The sequence below is a fragment of the Hemiscyllium ocellatum genome, chromosome 3, assembly GCF_020745735.1.
Source record: "Hemiscyllium ocellatum isolate sHemOce1 chromosome 3, sHemOce1.pat.X.cur, whole genome shotgun sequence".
In the NCBI taxonomy this organism is placed as follows: domain Eukaryota; kingdom Metazoa; phylum Chordata; class Chondrichthyes; order Orectolobiformes; family Hemiscylliidae; genus Hemiscyllium; species Hemiscyllium ocellatum.
The window spans coordinates 54638944-54658093 of record NC_083403.1 but is presented as its reverse complement, the minus strand read 5'-3'; the positions used below and the strand labels follow the sequence as shown (position 1 = coordinate 54658093).

General features: G+C 39.4%; 1 protein-coding gene across 12 annotated transcripts in view; it reads left to right on the top strand.

Annotated features, from left to right (window-relative positions):
- snap91a (synaptosome associated protein 91a) overlaps positions 1-19150 on the top strand; it is a 225365-nt gene that overhangs the window by 124070 nt on the left and 82145 nt on the right. For all 12 annotated transcript variants that reach the window (XM_060850085.1, XM_060850076.1, XM_060850138.1 and 9 more), the window contains one exon: positions 12357-12384. In XM_060850085.1, coding sequence (XP_060706068.1) covers positions 12357-12384 — 28 coding nt within the window. The remainder of the gene's footprint in view (positions 1-12356; positions 12385-19150) is intronic.

The following is a 19150-nucleotide window of genomic DNA, read 5'->3' as shown; positions in this document are numbered from 1 at the left end:
TTTCTCTAAACTTTTACTTTCCCTTCTGTAATACTGGTCCAATAAGACCCCCGATTTAAGATTTAGCAAAAACTGCAATTTTCAATCTATGCTACTCTCTCCCCACCCCACCCCCCTCTAGCTTATCTCTCCATGTGTCCAGCTCACTGTCTTTATTCCTAATGAAGGGCTTTTGCCCGAAACGTCGATGTCGCTGCTCGTTGGATGCTGCCTGAACTGCTGTGCTCTTCCAGCACCACTGATCCAGAATTTTCAAAACCAGCCAGCTGTTGAATCTTCTCTTTGTATCTTTCTCTGTTTTCTTTTCTTCTTAAGGTTTCTGTTTCACAGGTCGTTGATAGATAAAGGTACCTTTTTAAGGGAGCTGTTCTGCAGGCAGTCTGCATATGTTAGTAGCTTGGCCATTCTCCTCCAACTGTTTAATTTTTCCCCATCTTCTACCCCAAAGCATCGGATCATTTCATTGGTATTGATGTTGTCAAAATACCAAATTCAAACTTGATTGGAGTTTGGTATCTTGGGGTATAATTTAAACTGGTCAAATTTGAATTTGTTTTTGTATCCAGACAACTGAGCTACTCTAGCTGTTCGACCAAATGTTACATTGTTACCTTGTTCAGAACACTTGATGCTGTGTCAGGTAGTTCTGCTAGCTTTTAACTCTTTAAAGGTACAGTTCCCCTTACACATCCATAACAAGAATCATTGGATTGCTGTGAATCTGGAGTCATATGTAAATCTCAAAGCAGCTGAGGTTGGCAGATGTCCTTCAGGGAAGGACATCAGTGGGCCAGATTGGTTTGCAGCAGCAGTTTCATGGTCATCATTGGGTTCGAATTCCATATGTTTATTGAATTTGTATTCCTCCATGGAAAACCATGGAGGGTTTTGAATCTGGGCCCCCACCTATACTCCTTGATTAATAGTCTAGCAATAATACCACTAAACCATCAACACCACCTTCATACCAGTGAACATTTGCTCCAGCCATCACCAATATTCAGTAGCAGCAGTGTGTACCACATACAAGATGCACTGCAGAATTTCAGGACCCCAAACCCCATGACCACCATCATTTAGAAGGACAATGCCAGTAGATGCATGGGAGCACCACCACGCACAGCTCACCATCCTGTCTTGAAAATATATTGCGCTTCTTTTAGTGTGGCTAGATCAAAATCCTGGAATGAGAAGTTAGCAGAAAATGAGGACTTCATGGGTTCAATTAAGAAAAGCTAATGAGCATTGTGCATAAGCCTGAGATTAGCTGAGAGGTGGTGGTGTCCATTAAGACAGAAATTAAAACCATGTCATAGAGTCATAGATGTTCAACATGGAAACAGACTCTTTGGCCCAACTCGTCCATGCCGACCAGCTATCACAACTTAATCTCATCCCTTTGCCAGCACTTGGTCCATACCTATCTTAAACCCTTCCTATTCATACATCCATCCATATGTCTTTTAAATCTTGCCCCTCTCACCCTAAACCTATGCCCTCTAGCTCTAATCCCCCACCCCAGGGAAAATACTTTTATCTATTTATTCTATCCATGCCCCTCATGGATAGGATAAATATCAACCTCTATGAGGTCACCCCTCAGCCTTCGCCACTCATGGGAAAACAGCCCCAGCCTATTTAACCCCTCCCTATAGCTCAAATCCTCCAACCCTGGCAACATCCTTGCAAATCTTGTCTGAACTCTTTCAAGTTTCACAGTGTCCTTCCAATGGAGAAGGAAGGAGACCAGAATTGCATGCAGTATTCCAACAGTGGCCTAATCAATGTCCTGTACAGCCTCAACATGACCTCCCAACTCCTGTACTCCATACTCTGACCAATAAAGGAAAGCATGTCAAACGCCGCCTTCACTATTCTCTCTACCTGTGACTCTGCTTTCAAGGACCTACACTCCAAGGTCTCTCTGTTCAGCAACACTCCCTAGGACCTTACCATTAAGTGTATAAGTCCTGTTAAGATTTGCTTTCCTAAAATGCAGCACCTCGCTTTTATTTAAATTAAACTCCATCTGTTACTCCTCAGCCCATTGGCCCATCTGATCAAGATGCAATCTGAGGTAACCTTCTTCGCTGTCCACTACACCTCCAAGTTTGGTGTATTAAACGCTGATATATCTGAATGGGAAATATTTGGTTTGCATTGCAATAAATAGACTCACTCATTTGGAAAGATAATAACTTAGTTTTGCAGGATAATTTCTTGCAGCAATATTCCTTAGAACCAAAAGAGGGTTGGTAATTAGCAATGAATATGATTAAGCTAACGTTTACTGGTGCATGAACTTTAGTCCACTTGAAAACAATAATGTAGTCATGTCAGAAATAACACTAGTAGTGAGATTCTAGATTAGTGTGAACTAGACAAATATATTAGTACTGACAAACTTAAGTCAAAATATGATCCGTTCTATCAGAAGTAAATATATATTCCTTCATTGCTGTTAGAAATGTGCATTGAAGGTGACTAAGGATGGCACTTGAGTATTCAAGAATATTTGACATTTCAGAAGACTGGATTCTTGGGAATGGTTGGTGGAGGGGGGGTGTGGTGAAGTTGTAGTAGTGCTGTTACTTAAGGATGATAATAGTTTAATGCTGAGAGATGTAAAATTACTTTTGGTCAACATGAGAAATAGCAAAGATGAGTCACTTTTGGGAGTAGTTCAGAGACCTTTATTCTATAGCCAACCAGGCTATTTCAGACATGATAAAGTGTAATGATCAGGATTAATTAATAAAGGTGCTTTTCAGTAACATGATTAATGTTGGCATTCAGCTAAAAAGAGAGAAAAGGGGGCCTAAAACTAATGTTATAAGCTTAAAGGCAGTTCCTGGGGATGCAAACAGCTATAAAGTGATTCATTAGAAATCAACTTATGGCGTAGGAGAGTAAGGAGCGGTGACAGACTATTAGGTTTTATAACTTTGAGGTTAGATACATTTTAGTGAGAAGGGACGATTTCTGAGAAGTATGTACCATCTGTGTAACACTACGAAACTGAAAAACCATCTCACTGAAATGAAAAGCAATTGATACTGCCAAAAATAGTGGTAGGTCAGAAAAATGGATATAATTTTATAACCAGCAAAGGATGAATGATATGTATGTAAAAGGAAAACTAAAGTACAAGATAAAGCTAGTTAAGTAAAATATAAAAGATTTGCTTTTTTGCAAGTACCTAGGAAAAGGGGAACAGATTTTGTTGTCCCACGGTGGGTGGAATCTCAGGAATTAATAGAAAGTGATGGAAGTGTTGAAAAGAGATTTTATTTTCACAGCCAAAGACAGAAATAAAACCTGAGAAAGGCTTGCAAATCAAGGTGAAACTGAGGTAGGAACTCCACTATAATCGCGGGAAAAGGGTACTGAGGAAGCTATCATAACGGAAAGACAGTCGGCCCTCAGGACCTGATGGAATTCATTCTAACGTTGTAAATGAGGTGGCTACTGAGGTGCTAGTTGGGAATTTCAGAAAATTACAGCCTTGATTCAAAAAACTCATCAGATTAAAGAAGAATGGATAATTCCTCTCCCCAGGAGACGGTTAGCATTTGTTAGTTTAACATTTGTCTTCGAGAAGATGTTGGAAGGTATTGTTACAGGAAAGTTATAGGAAAGTTTGGAGGAAGACTTCGCAAAAGTTAAGATACTACAAATAGTTTACCGTGACTCTATGAAAGGGCAACGTTTGAAGCTGTTTTGAAGAGAGTATGTGCTGTGAATCAAGGGAAGCTGGTGAATGTAGTGTATTATGGGGTACTTTCTCAAATGTCTTCTGGAAATTGAAGATGATTGCAGAAAGTAAGAGCTTGTGTTTTAGAAGGTAACATTTGTGTGGTTAGAAGATTGGCTAGTTAACAGGAAACTGAGCAAGCATAAATTGGTCATTTTGTTTGGACTGACGGGATTTAACAAAATGTATGTTGTACAGCAATGTGGAGTCACAACTTGTTTAAATTTTATACATAATTTGAATGACAGGATTGTAGGTATGGTTGATAACTTTGAGAAAGATGGGTTGAAAACCTTGTGAAGAGATTGTAATGAGGCTTCGACAGGATATAAACAGTTGAAGTGAGTAGGCAAAGATCTGGAAGATGGAGTAAATGTGAGAAAGTAAAGTCCATTTTGGCAGGAACAATATAAAGTATATTATCTAAATTGTGGGACGTTGTAAAGCTCAGAAGCGAGGGATGTGTCCCAGTGCATGAATTGGTGGTGTTATTTCGGTACAGCAAGTAATCAGGGAACTTTATGAGGGGAATTGAATACAAAAGTAGGGAGACTATGCTTCACTTTGGGTGTTGTGAGACCACATTTGGAGTACTGTGGTTGTTCTATATAAAAAATGTTAAAGCATTGCAAATCGTTCAAAGAACATCTGTTAGCCTAATACCTGGAATGAGTGTGTTGTCTTTATGAGGAAAGCTTGGACAGGATAGGCTTGTATCTGCTGGAGTTCAGAAGTATAGAAGCCAACTTGATTGAAACCTGGACAGTCCTGAGGAGTCTTGAGAGTTTGCATTTGGAAAGAAGGTAGAACTAAGGGATGCATTATTTAAAACGAGTCACCCTTTTAAGACAGATGACAAGAGAGCTTTTTCTTAAAGATTGATCTTTAGAAATTTTCCTTGAAAGGTAGTGGCAGCAGAGTCTTTGAATTATTTTAAGCCAGATCTTGATTCTTGATAAATAAGAGTGAAAGGTTAACTTGAGTTAGATGGGATGTGGAGAAATCTTTTCAGCCATGTTTTTGAATGGGGGGGATGTCCAAGGGGCAAAGTGATCTATTCTATGTTTAATTTATTTTTTGGGAAAGTTAACATGATTTTGGGAAAGGGAAGTCATGTTTTAGTTGATTAATTTGAGGAAGTAACCAGCAGTCTTGATAAAGGGAACCTGTAGATAAGGTGGGCTTGGACTTTCAACAGGCATTAGATAGAATTATGAAAATATTATGACACAAATTAGTCACTTGGCCCATTATGTCTGCACCATTGGAAAAATTGAACTATTCACCAAATTCCATTTACTAGTGTTTGATCCATAGCCTCTCAGGTTATTAGATTAGATTACTTAGTGTGGAAACAGGCCCTTCGGCCCAACAAGTCCACACCGACCCGCCGAAGCGCAACCCACCCATACCCCTACATTTACCCCTTACCTAACACTACGGGCAATTTAGCATGTCCAATTCACCTGGCCCGCACACCTTTGGACTGTGGGAGGAAACCGGAGCACCCGGAGGAAACCCACGCAGACACGGGGAGAACGTGCAAACTCCACAGTCAGCCGCCTGAGTCGGGAACTGAACCTGGGTCTCGGGCGCTGTGAGGCAGCAGTGCTAACCACTGTGCCACCGTGCCGTCCACTTGACACTTGAGCTGCATGTTTAGACACATTCAAATGAGTTGAGACTTTCTACATTTAACCAGGTAATATCCCAACCACTCTGTGTGAAAGTTTTCCTCATCTCCCCTCTAAACTTTTTACCAATCTTTTCTCTTTAAATCTGTGCTCCGAGTCACCAATCTCTAAATTTTATTGGCCCTTTCCACACCTCTATCCAGGTACCTTGTAATTTTATAGTCCAATCAAATCTCCCCACTATCTCCACTGTTCCAAGATGAACAATTCCAGCCCATCTGATCTTTCCTCGTGGTTGCACTTTCTAGTCCTGGTGGCTTCCTAATAAATATCCTTTGCACCCTGTAGTGGAATTAAAATTTTTATTGTAATGATATGACCAGACCTGTATCTGTTACTCGAGCTGTGGCTGAGCTGGTAATTTATGTAATTCCAACATGATAGAACATAGAACATTACAGCGCAGTACAGGCCCTTCGGCCCTTGGTGTTGCGCCGACCTGTCATACCAATCTGAAGCCCATCTAGCCTACACTATTCCATGTACATCCATATGTTTGTCCAATGACGACTTAAATGTACTTAAAATTGGCGAATCTGCTACCGTTGCAGGCAAAGCATTCCATACCCTTACTACTCTGAGTAAAGAAACTACCTCTGACATCTGTCCTATATCTATCACCCCTCAATTTAAAGCTATGCCCCCTCATGCTTGCCATCACCATACTTGGAAAAAGGCTCTCCATGTCCACCCTATCTAACCCTGTGATTATCTTATATGTCTCTATTAAGTCACCTCTCGACCTCCTTCTCTCTAATTAAAACAGCCTCAAGTCCCTCAGCCTTTCCTCGTAAGACTTCTCCTCCATACCAGGCAACGTCCTAGTAAATCTCCTCTGCACCCTTTCCAAAGCTTCCACATCCTCCTTATATTGCGGTGACCAGAACTGTATGCAATACCCTAAGTGCGGCCACATCAGAGTTTTGTACAGCTGTAGCATAACCTCATGGTTTTGGAACTTGATCCCTCTATTAATAAAAGCTAAAACACTGTATGCTGCCTTAACAACCCTGTCAAACTGAGTGGCAACTTTCAAGAATCTGTGTACCTGGATACCAAGATCTCTCTGCTCATCTACACTACCAAGAATCTTACCGTTAGCCCACTACTTTGCGTTCCGGTACTCCGACCAAGGTGAATCAACTCTCACTTTTCCGCATTAAACTCCATTTGCCACCTCTCAGTCAAGTCTACAGCTTATCTATGTCTCTCTGTAACCTACAACATCCTTCGTCACTATCCACAACTCCACCGACCTTGGTGTCGTCTGCAAATTTACTAACCCACCCTTCTATGCCCTCATCCAGGTAATTTATAAAAATGACGAACACCAGTGGACCCAACACCGACCCTTGTGGTACACCACTAGTAACTGGACTCTAGGATGAACATTTCCCATCAACCACCACCCTCCATTTTCTTTTAGCAAGCCAATTACTGATCCAAACTGCTATAACTCCCACAATTCTATTTCTCCGCATTTTGTACAATATCCTACAGTGGGGAACCTTATCGAACACTTTGCTGAAATCCGTATACACCACATCAACTGGTTTACACTCATACCTGTTTGGTCACCTTCTCAAAGAACTCAATAGGGTTTGTGAGGCATGACCTACCCTGCACAAAACTGTGCTGACTATCCCTAATCAAACTATTCCTTTATAGATGATTATAAATCCTATCTCTTTAACCTTTTCCAACACTTTACCAACAACTGAAGTAAGGCTCACTGGTCTATAATTACCAGGGTTGTCTCTACTCCCCTTGAACAGCGGAACCACATTTGTTATCCTCCAGTCTACTGGCACTATTCCTGTAGACAATGACGATTTAAAGATCAATGCCAAAGGCTCAGCAATCTCCCCACTGTCTTCCCAGAGGAACCTAGGATAAATCCCATCCGGCCCGGGGGACTTATCTATTTTCATACTCTGCAGAATTTCTCAGACCTCTTCCTTGTGAACCTCAATTGCACCTAATTTAAAAGCCTGAATTTCTGTATTCTCCTTGACAACACTGTCGTTTTCTAGAGTGAATACTGTCGAAAAATATTCATTAAGTGCTTCCCCTATCTCCTCTGATTCCACACACAACTTCCCACTACTATCCTTGATTGGCCTTAATCTTATTCTTCTCATTCTTTTATTCCTTAAATACATATGGAAAGCCTTGGGGTTTACCCTGATCCTATCCGCCAACAACTTCTCATATCTCCTCCTGGCTCTTCTGAGCTCTCTCATTAGGTCTTTCCTGGCTACCTTGTAATCCTCAAGCGCCCTAACTGAGCCTTCACATCTCATCCTAACATAAGCCTCCCCCTTCCTCTTGACCAGAGATTCCACTTCCTTCGTAAACCACGGCTCCCGCACTTTACAGCTTCCTCACTGCCTGACAGGTACATACTTTTCCTTGAATAAGCTCCACATTTCTAATGTGCACATCCCCTGCAGTTTCCTTCCCCATCCTATGCTTCCTAAATCTTGCCTAATCGCATCGTAATTGCCTTTCTCCCAGCTGTAACTCTTGCCCAGTGGTATACACCTATTCCTTTCTATGACTAAAGTAAACATAACAGAATTGTGATCGCTATCACCAAAGTGCTCTCCTACTTCCGAGTCTAACACCTGACTGGGCTCATTACACAGTACCAAATCTAATGTGGCTTCGCCCCTTGTTGGCCTGTCTACATACTGTGTCAGGAAACCCTCTCCTGGACACACTGGACAAAAACTGACTCATCTATAGTACTCGTACTATAATGTTCCCAGTCAATATTTGGAAAGTTGAAGTCCCCCATGACAATTACCCTGTCTCTCTCGCTTCTATCAAGAATCATCTTTGCTATCCTTTCCTCTACATCTCTAGAACTATTTGGAGGCCTGTAGAAAACTCCCAAAAAGGTGACCTCTCCTTTCCTGTTTCCAACCTTAGCCCATACTACCTCAGTTGATGAGTCCCCTAACAACATCCTTTCTGCAACTGCAATACTGTCCTTGGCCAACAATGCCACATCTCCCCCTCTTTTACCATCTTCTCTGTTCTGACTGAAACATCTAAATCCTGGAATCTGCAACAACCATTCCTGTCCCTGCTCTATCCATGTCTCCGAAATGGCCACAACATCGAAGTCCCAGGTACCAACCCATGCTGCAAGTTCATCCACCTTATTCCAGATGCTCCTGGCATTGAAGTAGACACACTTCAAATCAACTTCTTGCTTGCTGGTGCCATCTTGCATTCCTGAAACTTGATTTTTGGACCTCCCTACTCCCAACCTTTTTCTGTACTCAAACTACAATGTTGGTTCCCATTCCCCTACTGGAGTAGTTTAAACCCACCCCGATAGCCTTAGTGAATTCTCCCACCACCACCCCAGGATATTGGCACCCCTCTGGTTCAGATAAGACCATCCTGCTTGTAGAGGTCCCACCTACCCCAGAAAGAGCCCCAATTATCCAAGAATCCAAAACCCTCCCTCCTGCACCATCCTGTAGCCACGTGTTCACTCCTCTCTCCCTATTCCTTGCCTCACTAGCCCATGGTACGGAAAACAAACCAGAGACGACAACTCTGTTCGTCCTAGCTCTAAGCTTCCATCCTAGCTCCCTGAATTTCTGCCTTAAATCCCCATCTCTCTTCCTACCTATGTCGTTGGTGCCTATGTGGATCGCGAGTTGGGGCTGCTCCACCTCCCCCTTAAGGATCCCAAAAACATGATCAGAGACATCACAAACCCTGGCACCTGGAAGGCAACACACCAACCGAGAGTGTCTCTTGTCCCCAGAGAACCTCCTATCTGTCCCCCTAACTATGGAGTCCCCAATGACTCTTCCCTCTGTCCTCTTCCCTCTTCACTTCTGTGCCAGAGCCCTGTGCCACAATGTAAATTTGCATGGTTGGCTACAGAGGTTAGGGGCAATAAAGAATGCACAGAATAGTTCCGATTCTGAGAAATACAGATGGAAGCAATAGAAAGAGCAGCAAAAATGACAAAAACACTAGGAGCTTTAGGAAAATTGAGGTTGTTAAGGAGAGGCGGTGGTTCTTGGGAGCAGGTGTTGGTGAACGGAATGAAAGTGAAGAAATGGTAAGCATGTTTAATAATTATTTAATCTATACTTACTGATATCCAGAGACAACCAGTATTTAATCTGATGCAAGAAATTCAACAAAATAACACGATTAAAAAGTAACTGAAAAATAGCACATCTCCGTGGTCAGATTATTTTCTTCACAGATTTTCAAGGAGTGAGATATTGACAAAGCTTTTAGTTCTATACTTATCAAAACAAGTAGATGAATGTGACATTTCCTTTAATCATAAAGATGTATGTAATAAGAGAAAAGGGTGCTGATTAGATGGCAAATAATGTGGAGAAAGCAAAAGAGGCCTTGATGAACATTCCCCCAACCCCCAATCTCTTGCATTATTCAAAAGAGATGCAAAACTTGAACATATTCCTTTTTCTATACAAACATTGGGAAGTATGTTGCTTCTGGCAAACAATGAACCATTTTACCAGCCTGATTTGATTATTTTTAACAGTTTCAGAGGAATCAGCTTGTGCACTGTCAGTTGTTCAAAAATTGATGTCCAATTATAAGTGTGTTAGTTTTCATTTGCTGTCTCTCAAATCTTAAATATCTTGAACTTGTTAGTTTTTATTGAATCTGTTTTCTTCTCTCCTGCTGAACATGTTGGCCATGAAGTATTTTGTTCTTATACAACAGCTTAATGTTTGATTTCAATCTACTTTGCTGGTTCAAGATTGAACTGACTAACTTGATATTTTAAATTCAGTCTTATTCCTTTTTTAAATTCCCAGGATTATTGTACATTTTTTCTGGTAGTATGAGGAAATATTGGAAAACCCAATGTACTAATTCAGAGTCATGGCACAAAGGGGTCAAACAAATGTTTCCACATGAAAGAAATTTGAAACAAATTGTGCTATTTTTGTGTGTCATTTTACAAATGGTTGTGTAGAGCATTAATCTAGAAAGTATCTATCCAGACAGATTGAACCTGCGGAGAAAATCTGAACAGGGTACAAAAGTAATAATTTTGCGCTTCTAACAGATTTGTTTCAAGATTTTGGCATACAAGCCTGCATCTGAGTTGCAGTACTTACACTGTATATTGTAAATTAATTGGAGAGAATAAATTTAAAATTGAATGGAAAGACAATAGCACATTGGTAATCTGGAAGAACAAATACGTTCTTTAAAAAGTTATCTGCTCTGATTTCACCTGCTCTGATCAATGAAAGAATTGTTATAGTGGGGAAGATTACCATTCAGCGCACTGTTTGCACCGATTCTCGGAGCATTTTAACTTGATACCAGTCTCATGCATTATCCCCCATGTATCTTTAGTTTTTTACTGATTAAACAAATAATCATCCAATATTCTCTGGAATGTCTCAATTAACTCTGCTTCCACCACACTTGAGGGCAATGCATTCATATCCTAACTATTTGCCGTGGAAATGTTTTTTTTAATCTCATCTCTCATTTGCTTTTGCAAAACATTTTAATACTACACATTTTTTGATTTTTGATCCATTTACAAGTGATAACATTTATTTACTCAGTAACTTTGTGTGGACCACTTGTGCTTTTGAAAGCTTCTGTCAAATCTCCTCCACAGAAAACAGTCCCAAATTCTTCAGTCTTTCTTTAGAACTAAAGTCGCTCATCCCTGGAACCATTCCCATAAGTACTTTGTCTGCAATTCATTCGCATCCTTTCCAAAACATGGTGCTCAAGAGTATACATAATGCTCTAACTTAGGTCTAACCAGTATCTTAACTTCATCACCTTCCTACTTTTGTACTTAATGCACCTATTCATGAAACCTGAAAAACCCCAGGGCATCAGTGTGGACTTCAACATTTTTCTCATTTCCCCTTCCCCCACCTCACCCCAGTTCCAAACTTCCAGCTCAGCACTGTCCCCATGACTTGTCCTATCTTCTTTTCCATCTATCACCTTCATCCCCTTCCCCACTCACCTATTGTACTCTATGCTACTTTCTCCCCACCCCCAGTTTCCTCTCCCTTATCTCTCCACCCTTCATGCTCTCTGCCTGTATTCCTGATGAAAGGCTTTTGCCCGAAACGTCGATTTTACTGCTCTTCAGATTCTGCCTGAACTGCTGTGCTTTTCCAGTACCACTCTAATCTAGACTCTGGTTTCCAGTATCTGCAGTCATTGTTTTTACCTAAAAAAAACAGTATGCCCTATTAACAGCTCTGTCTACTTATCTACCATATTTAATGACTTGGATGTCTCTACTCCTGCTCGCCTTTGTAATTTGAACTTTTTTTAATACTGTGTCTTCATTTTCTTTGTACAGAAGTGCATCACCCCTCTCTTTTCCATTGAACTTCATCTGTCGCTTGTCTACCCACTCTACCAATATGTCAATGTCCTTTCTTCACTATCCTCTTGGTTGACAAAACTCTGAAGTTTATTGTTGTCTGCAAACTTTAATTGTCCCATGCACACGAGATCTAGATCATTTGTATTTATATAAGGAAAAGCAAGAATCCCAATACTCAGGCACTCCATTCACCAGATTTAGGAAGTCCATTAATCATTACTGTTTCCTATTTCTTAGCCAAAGCTAATTTTGTACCCTCCAACAAGGAATCAAAAAGAGATTAGAATTAAAATTGGTTTACGAACTTTGTAGGGCTGCATTTTTCTGCCTCAGAAAGCACTGTCGGTACAACTCGTGTTTCATAATATATTTATTTAAACAATTCTTTGCCATTTCTAAACTACTTTTGCTTATAAGTTCAAAAATGCTAACACTACATTCTAGCAACAATTAATCCCTGTTTATGGCAGATAATGTTTGAAAATGTTTTCACTTTATTCAATTTTTATTTCCTTTTTAGGACTGCTGGAGCATCACAGGGAAATATGGTAATTATTGAATCTCCATTTTAATGAAGGTACAATATGGGATGTTCAGCTTATTCCTCATGAGGTGATAAAGTCCATATACGTATTGCACAATATATGTTGGAGATAATTCGATTATCTAACCAGTTTTTTTTATTGTTTTTTTTTCTCTCGAGTTTTTGCTTTCTCCCCACATGTTGCCAGACCTGCAGAGATTCCCCAGTAATTTTTGTTTTTGTTTCAGATCTCCAGTATCTGCAGCTTTGTTTTTATTTGAGCAATTTTTAGCAATAGTTTTCCTCACCATTGCAAGAAATGATCACACCTTTTGAGTTGGATTTTCATGACGATATGGAGATGTGGAGGTGTGAAACTGTGGTCAGTCCATAATCCTGGGATTCCTGACCCCATTCTCGGGGTTTCTTGTTGTTATTAGTGCTGCTAAAGGATATGGGCTAACCAAGCTTTATTATGCATTATTGACTGAGTCCAGTCATTGCTTAGTAGTGAAACACTGGACTCCTGGGGAAGCATTATTTGCTTCACACTTCTCCCTCTCTGATACATGCTGTTCATTGCTCAATTTTGACTGGTATGAGTGTAATTACTTAGGAATCCCCAAGTCTACTTTTTTTGTATATTTTCTAATCAACCTGTTTAGATGTTATGATGCACCTGTGGAGCTGGTGGGACTTGGACACAGCCCTCCGGGCTCAGAGGTAGGAACACTATTGCTGCAACACAAGAGCCCTGGGTCTGCTTTCTGTTTTTAACAATTGATGCTAGCTATAAACTAAGAGTGGATTTCAATTCCAGATTTTATTTCGTGAAATTTTATTTTACCAGCTGCTGTGGTGGGATTTGATCCCATGGACCAGAACAGTAGTGTGGGCCTAGGCATTACTAGGCCAGTGCCATTTCCATTAAATCAACATGTCCTCCCTTTGTCTGCTTCCTGGATACACCTCCTGGGGCTGGTGGAATTTGAACCTGAGTTTCCTGGCTCGAAGGTAGCGATACTACCATTGTGCCACAACAGCCCTCTGAGTTTGCTTTGTAAATATTTTCTAATAAACCTGTTCAGAGATGTTATTACACACCTCCGAAGCAGGTGAGACTTGAACCTGGTACTTCTGGATCTCCGGCAGGGACACTACCACTGTGCCACAATAATTGTGCTCGGTCTGTTTTGTTTTCTGTGTCTGCAGATGTTTGTTTTATCTATACCAGAAGATGTATCTCATACAACTGAGCGACTTTCCTACAACCAAATCACCATGACTTTGCATTTAAAGCTATTAACCATCAGTAATCACTCATGTGGCCATTCAAGTATTTATCAGTAAAATCCATTATGGGCCATACAAACAATCAAAACTGAGGAGGGTAGGGAGAGGGGGAAAGGGCTAAATTATAATTCAGTTGGAGGGGGAAATAAATCACTGCATCCCCTATGTTGGTGACTTCTCTCTCAAGACATCGAGCATTGAGGGGCACCACCTGCGCATTCTGAAAGAACACGCGGGCATGATCATAACCATAAATAGGGGCAGAGTTGCAGTTATGACTCCCTGCACAGCCCACTGCTTGGACTTGTTTATAACCAACCTGGCCAGGCCCAGGGTCAGACCCATGAGAAGGTCCTCCAATCTGTCCACAGCCCTCTGCACAAGATACTTACTGGGTCTACATTATCAGTTTCAGGTGATGAGTTCCAGTTGGCAAGCCATTGTCTGTTATCAAGGGAACTCTTATTCGATGAGCTCCACAGGGAGACGAGTGATTCCTCAGAAGCCTTTATAGGGTTATCAAAATGAGAAAAAAGTTGAAGAGATTGCAGTTTTTGGTTTTGAGATTTAAAGATCCAGATGATTGTGTTGCCTGTGGTAGAAGGAGTATTTTGTAAAAGATGAAAGTTAAGAATTAACTTTTTGGAAATTTTGTCAATATCCTATTGCCACAAGAGGATTAATTGGTCCTATGAAGTCTGAATGGGTGTAGAAATGTTCCAGTTTGGCATGGAAGAGGCCATAGAAGGTAAGGGGCTGTGGATGGGCAGAGAGGATATAAGGTGGCACAAATGGGGCCTTTTGAGTGTGAATGGGTGTGAGAGCAAGAGGAACACTCAAACCTCAAAATGTGACAATCCTGTGGCAGTTTCCAAACTCTGTTCAGATACAGTTGGCCTGAGTGCACCCCAAACCTATCTCCGCAATGAAGGATTAATCTGAAATTTACCAGTGTTCTTTACTTGTCTCAAAGATGAAACCTTAGGCCCTTGTCATGAGAACTATTCCTAATACTATCAATTTTGTGAATATATTGTTTCAAATAAATAACTATTGAAAATGAATGTTCAACTTTCTGTTCATTAACCAATCCTCTATCAACTTAGTAAAACCCTTATCCATAAACAGTTTTTGTATTAAATGTAAGTAAATTGAAGCACAACATATTTGTAATTCCCTTTTATCTGCCCTACTATTTACATCTTTGTAAAACATTGTCATACAACTTGCCTTTCATAAAATAATTTTGATAACTTCTTGATAATGGGTTCCAGCATTTTGTTGATAATTTATGTCAGGCTCGCTGTCATGTTTTCAGTTTCTTGAGCAGAGAGTGTTGTATTAATTTATAATCTGCTGTGATTGTTTTTGAAGCTAGGGAAAGTTTGAGAATCCTTACTACTGGCCTCTATCTCTAAGGTGGTGTCTTTTAGACATTTTTTAACATCTGTCATTTTCCATTCTCCATGATAATTCCTTGTGTTTCTGCTTCTAATCAACTACCTTTCATTTTGTCTGCACTTCTCCTATTTATGCACTTGTAAATGCTGTTAAACTAGCCAGGAATAGAAAAGCAAAATTTCCAATCGTTTTTGAGCTTTTGATGTCATTTGGTTTCTAAAGCACTCCCAATCTTCATGTTTACTGTTAGTTTTTGTAACATTAAATTTCTTTTAATCCAAAGTTTCCTTAATCTAAACCTCCTTAATAAGCCACAGATCTTTGTTGCTACACTTTTATTTTTTAATGCAATTTGTTTTATTATTTAAATGTTTCACTGTTTATTTTCCACCATACGTTTTCACCCTTGGACAGGTCTCCTTTCATACTTACGTCATTGGATTTATTTAAGTTTAAGTTTCTTGTTTGAGACTAGAACATCACTTCCAAATTCCTTATGGAATTCAGTTGTCATTTTACCATGTTGCGTTTTTTCTATGGGAATGCTAACTAACCCAGTCTCATTGTACTGTACCATATTAAAATAGGAATACTGGGTTAGTTACATAACAGATTTGTTCCAGAAAACTGTTAGAAAAGTTTTATACAAACTCCACTTCCATAATTCCTTTGTCCCAGTCTGGAAGATGATTACAATCATTGCTATTATAATTATCCATGCGGCTTTTGGTAGAGGCTCCAATTTTTTCTTGCATGATGCTTTTTCCAATGTTATAACTCTTGTTATGGGAGTAATTTATGGACCTTGAGTGTTTTTCTGATCCTTGTTATTTCTAATCTCCTTCATACAGATTTAATATCCTGATCTTTTGAGCCCAAATCCTTTTTCATCATTGTCCTTATGTTATCCTTGCACAATGAGGGCCACATTTTATGTTTCAAAAATGTTGTATATGGAGGATACAACAAAAGTCTGATGCAATGGGAATCTTAAAGTTCAAGAGTAAAAGTCACATTCAAACTAGCCCATGTTATAGCTGATTTCTTAGGCAATCAAATAAAATTGAAATCGATTTTGCCTCTTGTTAGGTAAATGCGTGATGCAGGTACAGAATCTAATTGAATTGTTAGCTACATTCATTTAGTTTGCAGTGCTTGCAACTGTGTTTTATGATCCCTGCTGATCATGTTGGACAATTCAGTTCACAGAAATCTAACTTGATAATTCATATTTCGCATTTTATTATTTGTTGAGGATGTCGTTCATTGAAATGCAAGCGTGCAATGCTGCAGATTTGGTTTTAACAATAAGCCAGAAGTTTATTATGCATGCTAAGCAATACATTAGAATAAACAAAATTATTTTATATATAACACAGTTTGAAAGATTTTGCAGCACAGTCAAACAGAATCCCGCCTATCCCAGTACGCTAACTTTACTGAAATATCTGAGAGTTTGATTTTCTGTTACATCTATCAGTTTAATTTAACCATGTCTTTCAGTTCCTGGTCTTGAGACTATCTAACTCTCTCCCTTCGTTACTCAAGGGGGAAGATGATGGCCTAATTGTGTTATCACTGGACTTTTAATGCAGAGACCCAGATAATGGTATCTGAGCATCCAGGTTTGTGGTGGAATTTGAATTCGATGAAATATCTGGAATTAATGATCCAGTGATGACCCATGAATCCATTGTCGATAGTTGGCAAAACCCTTCTGGTTCATAAATTTCCTTCAAGGAAAGAAATTGCCACCCTTACCTGGTCTGGCTTATATGTGACTTCAGACCCACAGCAATGTAATTGATTCTTAACTGCCCTCTGGGTAATTAGGGATGGGCAATAAATGCCCTCATCCTGTGAATGAAGAAGAAAATATTACACACCAAGCTCAGACTTTCTCAACTTCAAATAATTCCTTCAGCATTCTAACCAAATGCTACTATGGTGCTTTCAAACTAAAATCCTTCCATTGAGGTAGCCTGTTTCCAAACAGCTTTTAAACTATTTATTCAGGTGAAACTGTTCCACACACCTAATTTCCACCAGGTTGTCTCCAAATTTAAAAACTAAACCTTTTTCCAAGCTGTGTTTCTCTATCAGGTAAATGTAAATGTTGATTCTTCTAAACAAAAGCAAACTAATTTCCCTCTGGTTACACTCCACTTATGAAACTCACCAAATGCAGACAAATTCCCATTGCCATCGGGAATTCCCTGGATTTAAAAATACTAGTATGTTAATTATTAAACTTCCTCGTACACAGGCCAAAAGCTGCAAGCTACTGGGTCAAAATTAAAGCTCTAAATTAGTCTTCAGTTATTTCATCTACATGTACAACTCCCTGCTTCATTGTTCCTAGGGTATAAAACAGTAGTATTCTGTGAGAGATGACATTTAAATGACCATTGAAGTAACTGTTGTAGAGTTCTTTGTCATTTAAGTGAGCAGTGAAATTAAGTTCTGCAGTTAGGTAACTACTTTGGGAAAAGGATAATTGATGTAACAGCAGCATATAATTTAAAAGATAAATTTACACTACAGTATGCTCACACCTTTATTCCCAATATATTCATAATATAAAACAGTTGTGAGGACATTGATTTCAAGTTACTGTAATACATCTGATATTCAGTCACTCAAGCACAGACATATATTCAAACACAGCAGTACTGATACAGAGACACATTCACAAGAGACACGCTGACATAAACGCAGTTTGCTTAAGGTACAATCCATAATGTGGGGTCATATTCAATAATGACTGAGTGGAGAAAATTGTCTATGTATTGGGCATCTGCAGTAACACAGTTCAAGGTGGTGATGGAATCCGAAGTACAGTTTTTACAGTAGCCTCTTTCTACACAGTTCTTGCATATATTAAAGTTTTAGCACAATGGTGTTACATATTTCTATTGTACAGAACATTTGCATGGCATCTGCCGTAGGAGAGCAGGAGATGGTTTAAGCACTTATTAAATACTAGCTGTTACATTAGAACGTCTATCCGGTCTGAGCTTGCATAATTAAGAGGTGTTAGTCTTTTTGTCTTTAAAGTTAGTAATGTTAGTAACAATATTAATCCAATGTGATCTAAATAGATGAGAAATTGTGCATGTACTAAATAAAAGTATACAGGTTATTAAACTGATCTTCCCCAGCTTGGTAGTGAGATGTCATTTACTATTGTCTGTTTTGACATTCATTCATATGGTTTCACAGAAGTGCTGTTTGGATCGTAAGTCTCTTAAGGGAGGTGTCAGTGCTATTTAATATGTATTTAAACAATACACACGAGTGGAGGAAACTGTTTGATGTTCTGCAATCTATTACAACCTGTCCATAATATTGAGTGAGTTATGGGTGACACAATGGCAGATTAGGCGTTGTTCTGAGTAGGTTACAGTATTAACACTTATTCAGGGTTAATGTTCGATACAGAAACAGGTCTAAACACTGCTTGCAGCATGGGGCCAATAAGCATCGAAAGGTGTAAAGGAGCAATAATGGGTTGGAAGGGATGTTTTAATTCAGTTTCACTTGTAATAGTAAAATGAATGAATGGAAATGCAATATAGTAAATATAGTGTGTTTGAGTGAGTTGGTAAAGTGAATTATAGAACAATATCTCTCAATACTATGAACAGTAGTCTTGTGAATTTCTTGTATGTCATCTCAATAGTTATAATGTTCATTTGATCACCTGCCAAAAACCCTGCCTTGTTGCACATCACAACATTGAGAATATATTCATTCTTGCTTGGGTCAACAACATATTGTTCTCTGAAGCTATTCTGAATACTCTGAATTCTTTCCTTCTGGCTTGCTTTGCCAGTCTGACTCCCATGCTTAACATGCTGTCTTATTTGCAGTTCACCTTCAATTGTGCAAACACATCTTTATTCTAAATCTGCTGAGAGATCTATGTTGAAGCTTTTTGTTATTATCACTTGCCCTCCATGGAAGTTAGAAAAATACCTGCTGTACTAGTATATCTTCAGTCCACCTTCACTTCACTACTGACCTAACGTTATCTTTGCTGCTGGTGTTGATTGTCAAAGAGTTGAAATGTTGTTCTTGTGCCTATGGTATCTCAT